Raw genomic sequence first — 16,719 nt, 5'->3', positions numbered from 1 at the left:
ACAACAACTCCCCGCCCATGAGAGCTGGAGTAACGAAATTACTTCAGCCCAGGACAGGATTCGAACCCGGATCACCGTAGTGACAGCCAGGGACTCTACCAACCGCGCCTCCGAGTCGTGTATAAAATCACTTCCATGAAAAAAAAAAATCCAAATGCAGACCAGTGTTTTCAATACTCCTGAGATGTTTGATAACCAGTGAGGAACATTATCTCATGCTGTTCAGTAAATCTGAGGCCCCTTACACAAAGCTGAAGAATGTGTGCGCTCATATCTTCTCCATTTCATGCAACAATGCTCACACAAGTTTTTTTTGTTTCAATTAATGAACGCAGATTGGAAAAAGAAGATAAACCGCTACAAGTAGGTTCAGTCAAAGCAGATATCCAGCTCTTTATTTACACTGTATTAATGATGTTTTATGTGACATATACAGTGCGTTTGAAAAATAGCCTTCATTACATCATTGACAAATCGACACTTTTGAGTAGATTTTGTATGTTTCATAAAAATATATATTTACGCTCCACAATAAACATGTTTAATTCAGGACAAAAGTGTTCGCAATATTTATCTATCTATTATTATTATTGTATATATATATATATATATATATATATATATATATTATATATATATTATATATATATATATATATATGTGTGTGTAGACACACACACACACACATGAGAAAGTGGAGTGTGCAAAAACAATACACGATTTTAAAAACAGTCTAGATAAAATGAGATATGAAGACGGGGCTACACGAGCATAGCTCCCCTTCCTGTAAAATACAACTACCGGTAGGTAAATGCAACTAGGTAAATACACACACACACACACACACACACACATATAAGTATATATATATATATATATATATATATATATATATATATATATATATATATATATATATATATATATTATATATATATATATATATATATATATATATATATATATAAAGAATTGCAGAGTTGGACTGTAAACCGTATACTGTCTGTTTACATTCCACTGGACGGACGAACATTTGTCTTCCTCGGAACGAAAATTCAATATCAGAACTTCACGTCTAATCTCTAAATTCACTGTGCACTCATTATGATAATGTTACAAGTTCTTTACATCCATTCTACAGGTCCACTTGTATTAATTGATTACAAACAAGTGGCATAATAATTGGAAGCACTGCAGTCATACAGGTAACAAAGAAGTGTGTTTATATTATGGATTTATTATTTGGTAGGTAGAATGTAGTCTTGTGAAAATTTTTATTCATTGTTTACATTCTCGCATGATAGGCATGTATCGACTATAGATAAGTTAGGTATTACATTTCTTAGGTTATCATATTCTTGGCAAGTTCTTTTTAATGGAAAGTTTGCGAGTTACAGGGGTATCATACATTATTTGGAACTGGAATACACCAAATACATGCAGCGAAATGTCTCACGGGGAACCATTGTCTCAAAAATGTTAGTAAAAAAATTACCATATATCACAATGTTACAGAAAGAGCATCGTTCTCCATGCTGTAACGAAAGAGTAGTCTTATGTTGTTTTCTTGATTTTGAATAAGATTACCACAGATATAAATCATTTTTCATGAAGACCTAGTTGTAATTATTTTCAAGTATCTGTTTTAACTGAATAACCATAACTGAGGAAGCTACTTCCATCATGCGCCATGTAGTAGTTGATAGAACCGGAGGGTGTGTGGGGGTGAGGTGATCATAACCTAACCTAGGTATAGGTAAGGTTCAATTGACTAGATCATAGTTATTTCTCACTCAAAGATTATATACATACATATATATATATATATATATTTATATATATATATATATATATATATATATATATATATATATATATATTAATGGACTTCTGGCGTTCTTTTAGACAAAATTCACTCGATGCTGTGTTTTGGGCGGGAGCGGGAAGAAACTAGTATTAGCTCAACCTTCCATTTCTTTCTTCTTTTAAGTTTCACCTTTAATACGAGTTGATTATTCCCTTCCCACACTGTATTTTGGCTAATGTCCCATTGTATGCGTATGCGCTCGTGTTGTTCCTATTACATGCTCTCAAAAAGTTAGATGTCGAACTGATATATTTTCTTTCAGGTCAGGGGGTAAATATAGATAATTCCCTGTAAAACGTATCCAAAGATTCCGTATATTCGCATACAGTAAAGAGAAAAAATTTTGGTGACTGGGGCACATATATCATATAAGTCATCTTAGATAACCCGAGATGACCCACACTGGAGAGAAAGCTTTCCAGTGTGACTTGTGTGATGCAGCTTTCTCAGGAAGGAGTGCTCTCAAAAGACACATAATAATACATAATGGAGAAAAGCCTTTCCATTGTGACATGTGTGAGGCAGCTTTCTCACGAAAAAGTAATCTCAAACGTCACGTGGTGATCCACACTACAGATAGGCCTTTCAAATGTGACCTGTGTCATGCAACTTTCTCCCAAAAAAGTTATCTCAAATATCACATAAAGACCCACACTGGAGAGAAGCCTTTCAAGTGTGACTTGTGTGATGCAGCTCTCTCGACAAAGAATGCTCTCAAATATCATGTGATGACCCACACTGGAGAGAAGCCTTTCAAGTGTGATCTTTGTGATGCAGCTTTCTCAGGAAAGAGTGTTCTCGAACGACATGTGAAGACCCACACAGGAGAAAAGCCGTACAAGTGTGATCTGTGTGATGCAGCTTTCACAGGGAAGAGTGCTATCAAATACCATGTGATGACCCACACTGGAGAGAAGCCCTTCAATTGTAACCTATGTGGTGCAGCTTTCTTACAAAAGGGTGTTCTCAATCGACATGTGATGATTCACACTGGAGAGAAGCCTTTCCAATGTGACCTGTGTGATGTAACTTTCTCAAGAAAGAGTAGTCTCAAAAAACACTTGGTGACCCACACTGGAGAGAAGCCATTACAATGTGACCTATGTGATGCAGCTTTCTCGCAAAAGATTCACCTCAAACTTCACATGATGACCCACACTGGAGAAAAGCCTTTCAAGTGTGACTTGTGTGGTGCAACATTCTCGCAAAAAAGTAATCTCAAACAACACATGGTGACCCACACTGGAGAGAGGCCTTTCAAGTGTGAACTGTGTGGTGCAACCTTCCCACAAAATAGTAGTCTCAAACGACATGTGGCAACACACACTGGAGAGAAGCCATTCAAGTGTGACTTGTGTGGTGCAGTTTTCTCACTAAAGAGTAATCTAAGACGACACATGGTGACCCACACTTGAGAGAAGACCTTCAAGTGTTACCTGTGCGATGCAGCTTTCTCGGAAAATAATAACAATAATAATAATGGAAGGCTGGTCTCGTGTATTGCATAAGGACGCTGGTGAGAGGCTTGTCTAGTGTGGCTGGAGTAATTAAATTTTCTGTATGATGGTACGTTCAGCTATTAAGCATTGATCCACTGATATAGCAGTTGTGCAGTTATTTAAGTGATCCTGTATTGGACTACTGTGTAATTACATTTTTGCGTGTTCATAATTAAAGTATTAAGCATTCCGTAGAGTGCACAAATGCTCTTGTAATTAAAAAAAAAAAATATTGAGAATATAAGTGTCCTGATGGGTGTAGTTCCATTCACCTTAGCATTTTGCAAAGTTGTCTGGAATATACGCAATTGTTACTTGTGATTTATGTTACTGTAAATATAACTACAATAATATATTCAGCAGTGTTTATTAACTGCCAGGAGAAACAGCACATACATTTTAATGAAGCCTTTCAATAGTAATGGAAGATTGCATATGATGACTTCCTCATTGTTGTTTAAAAATAAATCTATGATGTTTGTTGGACGGGTTGGTTTTGTTATTATTTGTGCCAAGAAGTATTTGTTCATGGTGTGTAACAGTATTTTTGGTAGTACTTGTTCTTCTTTAGTACCACCTGAGAGAATTTCATGGGCATACCATTTGTGAAATATATGATGCCTCCATGATTTCTTAGTTCATTTGTCCCCTCTGTATAAGCTGTAATTGTTCAATTATCTTGAAGCATATAACATATCTTTGAGTCTTTGTTATGAAAATATATATTAAAGCTTCTTCGATGGTGAGCTTTTCCTTGAAAGGTGGTTTACTGTGGTTATCATTATTTATCCGTTATTATGTGGATATTGGTGGCATAGAAAAAAAAAGATGAACGGCATGCTGCTAGACAAACATAAAATAAATGCTTGTAGTAGTGCCGGACCATTATTATTGTCATTACTATGCTCAGCTCAATGATATCAAGATGACAAAATAATGGCTGCAGGATAGTGTAAAATAGATCATATTGTGAAGCATCATCAGCCGTACAGAACTTGATTGTGTAGTAAAAGTTGACAAAGAAATCTATGGTGACTCATTGAGAATGAAGGGTGTAACATTTGGGAAAAATAAAACAAAAGCTTTGTGTGATAATATTCTAGCATTGTATTTTATACAAACACATGTGGAGTACATAAAACATAGATGCAACAATGTGATTTCCAATACTTGTGAGATACTATAATTTTGAGAAGGCAGTGCACCATGTGTTATTTATTTTTTACAGCGATAGCAGTGAATCAATAGAGGCATTAACAAATAAACTACTATCTAAACTAGAGGCGTCAGCAAGGATTTGAAAAAAGTGTGCATACACTGCTGACAATACAAATGTAAGACATGAAAAACGATCAGAAGAACATTGCTGCTGGTCTGGCTCATGTTTTGAACAAGGCAACAATATTTGTTATACAGCTGGAAATTGATGCTGAGAATGTAGTGCTTGAAGTGTATGGCCATCTCAGCACCTGAGCTAAAAGAACAGGATATATAAAGGAATTCAGTAAAATGTGTAAAGCAGTGTTTCCCAACCTTTTTTTTTTTTTTTTTCAGGCGACCTCAAAATGATCCTCATGATATGACTGCAACCCCACTAATCTATTTGTATATGTGTTAATGAATATGACCAGTTCTTGACTATAAAAAGTAGGAAATAAGTATAATAAATATATGTGTAAGAAAGATAATGTAAGGCTATAAAGGACAAAGTTAACATCGTGGTTATTGTATTGAATTAATATCGTTTTGAAAAGAAAGAAAAAAAAAAGCAGATACAAGATGTCTTGGAGACCCCAGGAAAAATCCTTGTCGACCCCAATTCTGCACTTCATTCCGGCATGCTGTGACTTGATGGCTTTTTCCTTTGCCAGCTGTTAACAGAATACTCAAGTTTCTTATTCCTTAGTCGCACTCTTGAATTGTTCTGACACTATAAGCTAAGTCATTCAGCATAACTTTGGTATTCAAGCTAATATCTGAAATGAAAGGCAAATTTGGGGAAACCGGATTTTTTCCCAGTAAACACCAAGCTTAACTAGCATACACCAGAGGAGGCAGTCTAAGAAATGTACAACAGATTCCAATGTGTTCTATTGAAGAACCATGAAATGCATGACAGATATATCTGACACCATAAGAATCTGTCAAGATTAATCTTGAGACATGCCATACTTTTTGAAGAATTCTATGATACAGTCAAGGTCTGTAACATTCAAGATAGTGATATGGATGAATTATATGAAGAGTATGGGACTGTGGAGGCTATTAATTTCATCAATACTCCTGAGATAATATATAGTGATGAACATTATCTCGAGAAACTGTCTCCAAGTGGACTCCAAATTTGTAACAACTTCTGAAAAGAGTGCTCAGCCATGCACAAAAGAAAACTCAAGGAGATGGCAGGTAAACAGACTGTTATTATGGTTGTTAAGTAGGCTACTTCAGTATCTGAATCTAATTTGGTCTGCCCAACATTCATTTCTTCCATCTTTTTATTTATATTGTATGAATATAGGTATATCCATGAAGAGCTGGAGTCCAGGAATCATTGTATAGATGAAGAAAGTAAACACTGGACTCATCAAAATAAGTTTATTCCTACATTTTAAACCCCGTACAGGTTTCAAAAAGTAGAAATAAACTTTATTCGGCGAGTCCAGCGATTACTTTCTTCGAATATACTTATGTATATATGGGGTATATACATGGGGTATATACGGCAAAGTTGAACTAAGGGCATGGTTCATTAAATTGCACGCTACAATGCCCTCTGTGAGGGGCACCGTCCTAGCCTTCCACTGGGAGGAATTTGTGACATTAAACCATATCATATATGGGCTATTGGCTGCATGTTATTGTGGCAGAGTAGCATGCAGCTGATACTTTAGGGTCTATATGGGGTGCCCCTATGGACCAGAGCCACACATCATTTTGTCTGTGATAGAGGAAAACTCTGTTCATAGAGAAATGATGACACTTTTATACTACAACTGTCCCTCCATTATGCTGTCCCCCAACCCCTTGTTACTGTCCTGTACCATTTCTCTGAACATTCATTTCCTTTTTTTGCCTACCCTGTGGTGGGGAAAGAGAATGCTACCACCAAGTCTTTTCACTTGAGTCATAAGAGGCGACAAAAAACGGGATGGGATTAGGAGTCCTGCTAACTGTAGCCCCAAAGGGGACATTCCTAAAAAAAGTAAAGGCATAAGAGGGTCTGGGAATTTTCTAACCAGTATCCTGAGGTTTTGGGTCTTTTTATGTGTGTGGGTGTGGCACAGATGAGAGTAAAAGGGAAGAGATAGGCAGTATGTTTGTGAGAAGAAAGATGGATGTGCTGGCTTTGAGTGAAACTAAAATGAAAGGGAAGGGCGAGTGTGAGTTTGGGAGTGTAGCTGGGAGGTACTCAGGAATGAAGAGGGGACGAGGGAGAGAAGGGGTGGCTATACTAGTAAGTGAAAAGATAAGTAAGCATGTAGTGGAGTGGAAGGAGGTTTCTTCAAAGTTGATGTGGATGAAGGTGAAGCTGGGAAGGGAGATGTAGGTTTTTGTAAGTGCGTATGGGCCTGGTAGTAAGGAGAGCATAGGGGAAAGGGAGGCTTTTTGGGTAGATATAAATGAGTGCATAGAGGGATTTGGGAGAAATGTCAATGTAGTTGTATTGGGAGACCTTAGACAGAGTGATTGGGAAGTATGGAGTTCCAGGTAAAAATCGTAGTGGAGAATTGATGGTGATGTGTCTTGAAAGAGAACTGATGATAGCAATTACAGTTTTTAGGAAGAAAGTCAAGCATAAGTACACATGGGAGAGGGTGGTGGATGGAAGGGTGGCAGATACAGCATTAATGGACTAAATAGTGGTGACCAGGAGTATGGTAGGAAGAGTTAAGGATGTACATGTTCTAAGGGGAGAGAGTGTGGGTATATCAGATCATTTTCTGGTGGAGGCTAAATTGAGAGTGGAGACAGAGGATAAAGGGCAGAAGGTAGGGAGGTACTTAGAGTGAACTGCTTAAATGAGAAAGAAAAGGAGAATGAGTATAAGTAGAAGCTGAGAGAGCAGTGGGAGGGAGTGAAGGATAGAGTAGAACTAGGAGTGGAAGTGGAATGGGGATGATTCAAGGAGGAAATCATAAGGTGTGCAAAGATGGTGTGGAACAAGGAGGGCAAGAGGAAATAGAAGGAAGGGTAGTGAGTGGTTGGATGAGAAAGCAAAGAAGGGTGTAGAAGAGAAGAAGCAGGTATTCATAGGTTGGCTACAAATTAGGACGAGGTAATCGTATGAGAGGTACAAAGTAAAGAGAAGGGAAGTTAAGCATAAGATAAGGAGAGCAGATGTGAAGTGGGGTAGGAGAGTGACAGAAAATATTGAAAGTAATGAAAAGATGCTTTGGAAAGAAATTAAAAGAGGAAGAGGGGGCGCATCAAGTAGAGAAGAAAAGGTGAAAGGTGTAGATGGAGAGATGATAATGGAAGAGAGGGCAGTAAGAGGAAGGTGGGCAAAGTATTTTAGGGAGTTACTAAATGTGAAGGAGGATAGGGAGTGAAAGGAGTTGCAGTGGGAAGCGCTAAGAAAATGAGTGATGTGTGAGGAAAATGGAGGAGAAATAGGGAAGGATGAAGTGAAAGCAGCTGTTAAGATGATGAGAGCACGTAAGGCACCTGGGTTGGATGGATGCCATGCAGAATGTCTGAAGAAAGGAGGTACGGTTATGGTGGACTGCCTGGTGAGGTTATTTAATGTTTGTTTAAGAGAATGAAGAGTGCCTGTTAAGTTAGCTTTACAAGGGAAAGGGGGACAAGTGTGAGTGTAGTAGTTTCAGAGGGTTCAGTTTGTTTAGTGTAGTTGGGAAGGCTTATGGGAGGGTCTTGATTGAGAGAATTAGGAGAGGAACAGAGGGAGTAATTGGTGAGGAACAGTGTGGTTTTGGGACAGGTAGGGGATGTGTAGATTAGATTTTTGTGGTAAGACAGATATGTGAGAAAGCTATAGGAAAAGGTAAGGATATTTGTTGGGCTTTTATGGATCTGGAAAAGGCTTATGACAGGGTAGACTGGAAGGCACTGTGGGAGGTACTGCAGATATATGGGATAGGAGGAAAGCTGTTAAGACCAGTCAAGAGTTTTTACAAGAGTAGTAGAGCTTGTGTAAGGATTAGAAATGGAGAGAGTGAATGGTGTAAGGTAAAGATGGGACTTCGTCAGGGATGTGTTATGTCACCCTGGCTGTTCAATCTATACATGGATGGGGTGGTGCGAGAGGTGAATGCAAGGGTAGTGGGCCAGGGGTTGGAGATGGTTAAACAAAATGGAGAAAAGTGGGAAATAAGCCAGTTGTTATTTGCTGACGACACTGTGCTTGTAGCAGGATCAGAGGAGGGATTGAGGAAGTTAGTGACAGAGTTTGAGAGGGTGTGTGAAAGAAGTAAGCTGAAGATAAATGTGGGCAAAAGTAAGGTGATGAAATGTACAAGGGGAGAGAGTGACAGCAGGCTGGAAGTGAGCATTAAGGGTGAAAGACTGAGAGAAAGTGGATAGTTTCAGATACTTGGGTGCGAATGTGGCAGGAAAGGTAGGAGTGGGGGTGTAGGTAGAATGTAGATTGAGAGAAGTGAGTAAATGCCTTGGTGGATTAAAAAGTGTAATGAGAAATAGACATTTGGGAATGGATGCTAAGAGGAGATTATATGAAGGAGTGATTGTGCCGACAGCACTGTACTGGGCAGAAATATGGAACATAAGATAGAAGGAGTTTGAATGTGTTTGAGATTAAATGTCTGAGAAATATGATAGGGGTTACTAGGCTAGATAGAGTGAGAAATGAAGAGGTGAGGAGGAGAACAGGGATGGAAAGGAAGCTGGGAGATAGGGTTGATGAAAGAGTATTAGGATGGTTTGGACACATGGAATGAGTGAAGGAAGATTAATGAAAGAGGTGTGGAAGGAGCGTCCTAGGATGAGATGGATGGATGGGGTGAAAGGGCATTACAAAAGAGAGGAATGTCTGTTGAGGAAGGACGGAAGAGGACAGAAGAATAGGGGTGAATGGAGAGGGGTTGTGTATGGATGATGCTGTGATGCATGAGGGGTGAAGCATGTATGAGAAAAAATTTGACACAGCCCAAAGGGATTTCTCCCTGTCTTCTCCTTTTCTGGATAAGGGGACGGAGAGGCGGGGGAATTTATGAAGCGGCCTTGCTGTGGATGTGCTGTGTCTTGCGACACTGCTTCTGACCCAGGGCAGTGGACAGGATGTTGGGATGACCTGTCATCTAGGAGGTGCCAAGATAAGAGGGAGGGTGGAGGGGAGTGGAATATGTAGAGAATGGAATGGGTGGAAGTGGTTTCTATGTTTTTTTTTTCTTTTTGGCTACCCCCCCATGTATGGGGGAAAAAGCCGTTGGTATATGTATATGTAACATACAATGTGTTTAAAAAATGGCCTTCATTGCATTATATCTTTCTAAGTATATTTGGCATGCTTTATATATATAATACATATATTTCTATTCCTCATTAAACATGTTTGATTTAGGTCAGGATTGCGAATGTCCAATTGTGCAGAGATAGATGAGCATATCTTGTTTGTATACATTTTTCTTGGCGAATCGACAAGTCGTTTCCCTCAGTACGAAAATGCAAATTTAGAGATTCATTACCAAATATCTCAATTCACTGTGCGCTGATACCTTGTTACTAGTTCTTTATATTTACTCCACAAGCGCATTCGCATCAAATGAATAACAACAAGTGCTTCATACTATTAACAATTACATAGGGCATGAAAGAATGTTTGTGAGATTCCCGGGACATCTGTGAGATCCAGATGTGGCATAGAATTTGGAAAGACAATAGTCATGCAGGTAATAAGAAAATGTTAATATGGACATTCGTCAATCGTGTACATGTATTTATTCAGGGTAAAATTTTAGTTGTGCACACCTATGCGATATAGCAATAGAAAATTAATCATTAGTATTGTAAATTATAACAGATCAATGCCATTTTCTTGGCGGAAATCAATAACAAACAAGTTACTAAAACGTATTGTCTAACGAACGAAGTCGCGGCGGTTGCACGATACGCCATGCTTGTTTTGATAGGTGCCGAGGTCGAAGAAATGAAAGGATGATGAATTAGTTTATTCTAACCTAACCTACCTAACCTACGCAACCTGGCCAATGTTTAGTAAATCGGTACCTCAAATTCTAAAGACCATCCGGGTCGTCGTTGTCACGGATGCAGACGGCCTGATTATTATTGTACCTCGGGCAATTAACAGACGACGACAGAACCCAGTGTTCTCCCATGAAGTCCAAAACGTGAAAGCTGTCGTCTGATAGTGACTGGACTGCCGTGGCGTCCGTACCGTGTCCTAGCGGCTTCGTTCGTTAGTAAATTTGCTTGTAGCAAGTTTTTTTTTCACCAAGAAAATCGCACCTTACGTTCATGCATTATAATTTAAAAAATTAATATCTGATTTTCTAAAACTATATCGCGTAGGAGTGCACAACTAAGATGTAGATTATGTTGCCTGGTTTGATGTTAGTTTCGATCGCATACGGGCACTGCCAATTTGGTAGGCAGAATGCAGTCTTGTCAATTTGATTATTGATTGATTACATTCTCGCATGATAGGTATGCAATGATCATGTATACAAAGCCACAAATTAGGTTATACGTATTTTATGATACAATAGGCTACCTATGGCGTATTCGTTTTAATGGTGAAGTTTGCGGGTTACAAGAATACATCTAATACATGCAATGAAATGTCTTACAAGAGGACCCATCGACTAGAAAAAATAGTAATATACTTTATATCGGAATGTTCCAAAACATAGCGTCGTTCTCTATATCCTAACCAAAAATTAGTCTTATGTTGTTTTCGTGATTTAAGAGTAAGATTGCCATGGACACAAATAAGTTTTCATGGTGAAATCATTGTAATTCATTTTAAGTAATTATTTTCACTAAATAACCATAACAATCTACTCCACCATGTTCCTTGTTTTAGTAGTTGATGGAACCGAGGAGAATGGGTGGGGGGCAAGTGTAACCTAACCTAGCTACAGGTTTAAATAATCATTTTTGTTCATAATTACTACGGCGTTTGATTTATCAGCTTTTGTGATGATGAAATAAGATGTATTTACGACATTGGTACTAAGCTACAATACCCCACACATATTCTTGACACAGCTTACAATTGTGCTAAAAGGATATTGCGTTACCTTAGGTTAAATCAAACTTTCAATATGAATAACTTGCTAATTCTACCGTACCAAGAGAACCTGCAAAACATTCCAAATACATTACGTAAATTCAACATGAATGTAGTTTTTAACAATAAGAACACTATAAGACGATTGCTCATAAATAATTCTGTTAATAGTGATAAAGGGTGTGTGTACAAAATACCTTGTGAATCATGTAATCAGTTTTATGTTGGTCAGACTACTAAAACACTCAAAACACGAATCAATACAAGAAATACGTTAGAGAGGGAAACCAATTTGGCTGCATATTCAACCACATGAACCATTTTAACCACCCAGTTGACAGGGATAACGCTTAAGTCATCACATACAACAACATAACAGAAATATAATTGAATGCAGTTTGATCAAATCTAGTAAGGGAATAAATGTTAATCTCCATCAAGGTTTGTACAAATTAGATGGTTATATTTCTCATGAAATCTCAAACTTATTTAAATTGTAATATAAATTATGAGCAGTTGTCCCATACTTGTTGGTTACCAGGACGGTTCAAACGTCCGTCACTTGTATTTCTTCCACTACCTCTCCGAATGCCCTCTTCACGTCTCACTCAGTCATATATTCTGTAACTTGTTTCTTCATTTTAAAATTACTCCTTTGTATCTGCACTGAAGACGTAATTTTACGAAAGCTCTCTGCTTCGTTAGTTTACTTTTCTTAGTGGTTACTTACGCATATAAGTTTCATGAAATTTTAGACTTTCAGGAAAATGCAAACTTGTTTTAGACCTTTGTCCTGTAATATTTATTCATCTACAGTTGTAAGGGAATAAATGTTAATATCCATCAAGGTTTGTACAAATTAGATGGTTATATTTCTCATGAAATCTCAAAATTATTTAAATTGTAATACAAATTATGAGCAGTTGTCCCGGTGTCCGGACATAATCCCTCCTGGACACAATCCCCCCGGACAAAATCCCTCCTGGACAGAATCCCCCCAAGACAATATCACCCCTGGACAGAATCCCTCCTAGAGTATATGTTTATGTATTTCAATATATTAATGTAATTATATATTAATGTATTTTAGTATATATTCTCATATATTTGACTGTATATGTGAGTATCTGTTTATGTATTTTAATATATATATAATGTTTTCATATATGTTTGTAAGGTGTAGCAGTGAAGCAAAAAACTTTTTTCATAAATGATTTATTCACACAAGTATATAAATATCTGTACTGTATGCATTAGCACTTCGGTAAGGTAAGATGTTAATTGCTTTGCATGTGATGGTATATAATAGGAGAGCTGCTAATCTGAATAATGTGGGGGGATTTTGTCCAGCCCGCTCACTTTTGTGGAGGGATATTGTCCGGGGGGATTGTGTCCGGGAGGGATTATGTCCCGGATCCGTTGTCCCATACTTGTTGGTTACCAGGACGGTTCAAACGTCCGTCACGTGTATTTCTTCCACTACCTCTCCGAATGCCCTCTTCACTAATGTCTCACTCAGTCATATATTCTGTAACTTGTTTCTTCATTTTATAATTCCTTATTTGTATCTGCACTGGAATGTAATTATACGAAAGCGCTCTGCTTCGTTAGTTTACTTTTCTTAGTGGATACTTACGCATATCAGTTCCATGAAATTTTAAACTTTCAGGAAGATGTAAACTTATTCTAGACCTTTGTCCTGTAATGTTTATTCATCTACTCCTGTGGCTAATTCTTTTCAAATTAAGTTTCACTTTACCAGTTACCTAAAAGATTAAATCTTATTTTGATTTACGGGACACAAATATTCATGCAAATTAATAATAACTTATTTGTAGTGGCTGTTTTCACTGATTTGCTATAATTCAATAAGCTACTGCAACCGAGCGCTTTATATATGTTTAATGAGGGATAGCTAGGATAGATTAGAAGTAATTTACTTGTTACTCAAGGATGTCAAAAATCAACATTTTATATACATATTTTTTATAGGATTCTGGTGGTATTTCTGTAGAATGTTATTTGTATCCCCGCCAATCATGAGGTGGGGGGGGGGGGGAGAAGGGGATTAAACGCATAATGGAAAACAAGTAATTTGCTATAGAAATATGTATCAGATTTCCATGAATCTCTCCAACGGTGATTTATGACGTCATTGATTGGTGTGTGTAGTGGTCCTTCCTGATTTTTTTTACAACTGTCCTATTACATCCAACTGTGCTATTGTATTTTTTTTTTTTTTTTTTTTTTTTTTTTTTATTGTGCCCTCTATCTGTTTCCAGTATAAATTCAGTCACTCATTTTATCTATTATTTCTTGACTTTTATTGCAGCAGTTTCTGGAGTTGTTTTTTCTCTGCACAACCTCAAAACTTTTAGTGTTTGCTCAACCCTCTATTTCTTTCTTCTTCCATTAACCAGTAATTGTTTGTTCCGTCCAACTACTGCATTTTCATTAATGCCCCACTGCATTTGTATATATTCATGTTGCTATTATATGCTCTCAAAAATATGGATGTCCAATTGATTATATTTTTTCTTTCAGGTCGATGGGTAAATATCAATATTTCCTTGGAAAGGTGCATTGAAATATTCCGTATGTTCCTGATTTAACGAAGAGAATCGTGTGTGGCGTTTGCGGCACACAAATCTTACAAGTCATTTTAGATTTCACACGATGACCCAAGCTGGAGAGAAACATTTCGAAAGTGACCAGTGTAGTACAGCTTTCTTGGAAAAAAGAGTGCTCTTGAACGATACGTGACGATTCATGTGGAGAAGCTTTTTATGTGTGGCCGTTGTGATAAAGCTTTCTCTTATAAGAATAATCTCAAACGGTATATGGTGACCCACACTGGAGAGAAACGTTTCTAATATAACCTGTGATACAACTTTATCTGAAAAGGGCCCTCTCAAACAACACATAATGACCCACACTGGAGAGAAGCCTTTCAAGTGCGACCTGTGCGATACAGCTTTCCCAGGAAAAACTGCTCTCAAATATCACGTGATGACCCACACTGGAGAGAAGCCTTTCAAGTGTGACCTGTGCAATGCAGCTTTCTCAAGAAAGGCTACTCTCAAATATCACGTGATGGTTCACACTGGAGAGAAGCCTTTCAATTGCGACCTGTGTGATGCAGCTTTCTCAGGAAAATCTGCTCTCAAATATCACATGATGACCCACACTGGAGAGAAGCCTTTCCAGTGTGACCAGTGCAATGCAGCCTTCTCAAGGAACGCTGCTCTCAAAAGACACGCATTGACCCACACTGGAGAGAGGTCTTTCAAGTGTGATATGTGCGATGCAGCTTTTACAAGCAAGAGTGGTCTCAAATATCACGTGATGACCCACAGTGGAGAGAAGCCTTTCAAGTGTGAACTGTGCGATGCAGCTTTTACAAGCAAGGGTGCTGTCAAATATCACGTGATAACCCACACTGGAGAGAAGCCTTTCAAATGTGACCTGTGTGATGCTGTTTTTGCAAGCAAGCGTCCTCTCAAATGTCACGTGATGACCCACGCTGGAGAGAAGCCTTTCACATGTGACCTGTGCGATGCAGCTTTTACAAACAAGCGTGCTCTCAAATATCACGTGATGGCCCACACTGGAGAGAAACCTTTCAAATGTGACCTGTGCGATGCAGCTTTTACAAACAAGAGTGCTCTCAAATATCACGTGATGACCCACGCTGGAGAGAAGCTTTTCAAGTGTGACCTGTGCGATGCAGCTTTTACAAGTAAGAATGGTCTCAAATATCACGTGATGACCCACACTGGAGAGAAGCCTTTCCAATGTAACCTGTGCGACGTAGCTTTCACAAGCAGGAGTGGTCTCAAATATCACGTAATGACCCATACTGGAGAGAAGCCTTTCACGTGCGACCTGTGTGATGCAGCTTTTATAAGCAAGAGTGCTCTCAAATATCATGTGATGACCCACACTGGAGAGAAACCTTTCCAGTGTGGCTTGTGTGATTCAGCTTTCTCAGCAAAGAATAAACTAAAAGAACACGTGATGACCCACACTGGAGAGACACCTTTCCAATGTGACCTGTGCGATGCAACTTTCTCAACAAAAAGTAGTCTCAAAAAACACCTGATGACCCACACCGGAGAGAAGCCTTTGCAATGTGACCTGTGTGATGCAGCTTTCTCACAAAAGAGTCAGCTCAAACCTCACATGATGACCCACACTGGAGAAAAGCCTTTCAAGTGTGACTTGTGTGGTGCAAGATTCTCGCAAAAGGGTAATCTCAAACAACACTTGGTGACCCACACTGGAGAGAGGCCCTTCAAGTGTGAACTGTGTGGTGCAGCATTCTCACATTATAGTAGTCTCACACGACATATGGCAACTCACACCGGAGAAAAGCCATTCAAGTGTGACTTGTGTGGTGCAGTTTTCTCACTAAAGAATAAACTGAAACGGCACATGGTGACCCACACTTGAGAGAAGACCTTCAAGTGTTGTCTGTGGGATGCAGCTCTCTCCAGTAATAATAATGGTCATGTGTTGTGTGGGCTTCTTTCCAATTCGGCAGATGATCTTCGTCGAAATGAACGGCTAGTGCATTCTATGTTCTGTGGTATTTCACATCTCTCTTGTGTTCTTCTAGTCTCTTGTCTCGGCCGCGTCATGTCTCACCGATGTAAGCCTTTCCACAACCTGTAGAAGGAATTTTATATATAACACTTGTACTGGTGATGAGAAGGCTTACATCTGCCGAATTGGAAAGAAACCCACATATTATACAGAAAACTAAGGAAAAAGAGAAGGAAGGTTTTGGAGGCGGCATGCATTGCCGCCGAAAACACCACTATTTCCCGTGGGGGATTTATGTCCTGGTCCCAAATATCCGCGCAGCTGGCGATTGACGAGTGTGAAGCCATGAGACCAGGGTGAGGTAACGCAGGGTCGTCAAATCACATTAAAAGCTGTTGACGAATCTTGTTTCTTCTCCCGTTTTCAGTCCACTGAGGAAGACGGTAAAGGTCTGAATAAACTCACTACTCTAGCTTTAACTTTTCATTTTGCCACCTCACCTCTATGTCTGTCAATCTTTACTTACATATGACTAGTTGTTGACTAGTATGGAATAAGTATAATAAATGTGTAAGAAAGTT

The 16,719-nt window shown here is 38.6% G+C and overlaps 1 protein-coding gene across 1 annotated transcript; it reads left to right on the top strand.

Annotated features, from left to right (window-relative positions):
• The first annotated feature begins 2,259 nt into the window (after window positions 1–2,259).
• On the top strand, window positions 2,260–16,045 carry LOC143030364 (uncharacterized). The gene is made up of 4 exons (XM_076193515.1): window positions 2,260–3,267; window positions 5,505–5,697; window positions 14,138–14,145; window positions 14,444–16,045. Exons 1-4 carry the CDS (start codon window positions 2,260–2,262, stop codon window positions 16,043–16,045), a joined length of 2,811 nt encoding a protein of 936 aa, XP_076049630.1.
• Window positions 16,046–16,719: the final 674 nt, after the last annotated feature.

The sequence above is a fragment of the Oratosquilla oratoria genome, chromosome 12 (assembly GCF_046742065.1).
Source record: "Oratosquilla oratoria isolate Oo_2021 chromosome 12, ASM4674206v1, whole genome shotgun sequence".
NCBI classification, from domain to species: Eukaryota; Metazoa; Arthropoda; class Malacostraca; order Stomatopoda; family Squillidae; genus Oratosquilla; species Oratosquilla oratoria.
This window is presented reverse-complemented; position numbering and strand designations above follow the sequence as displayed.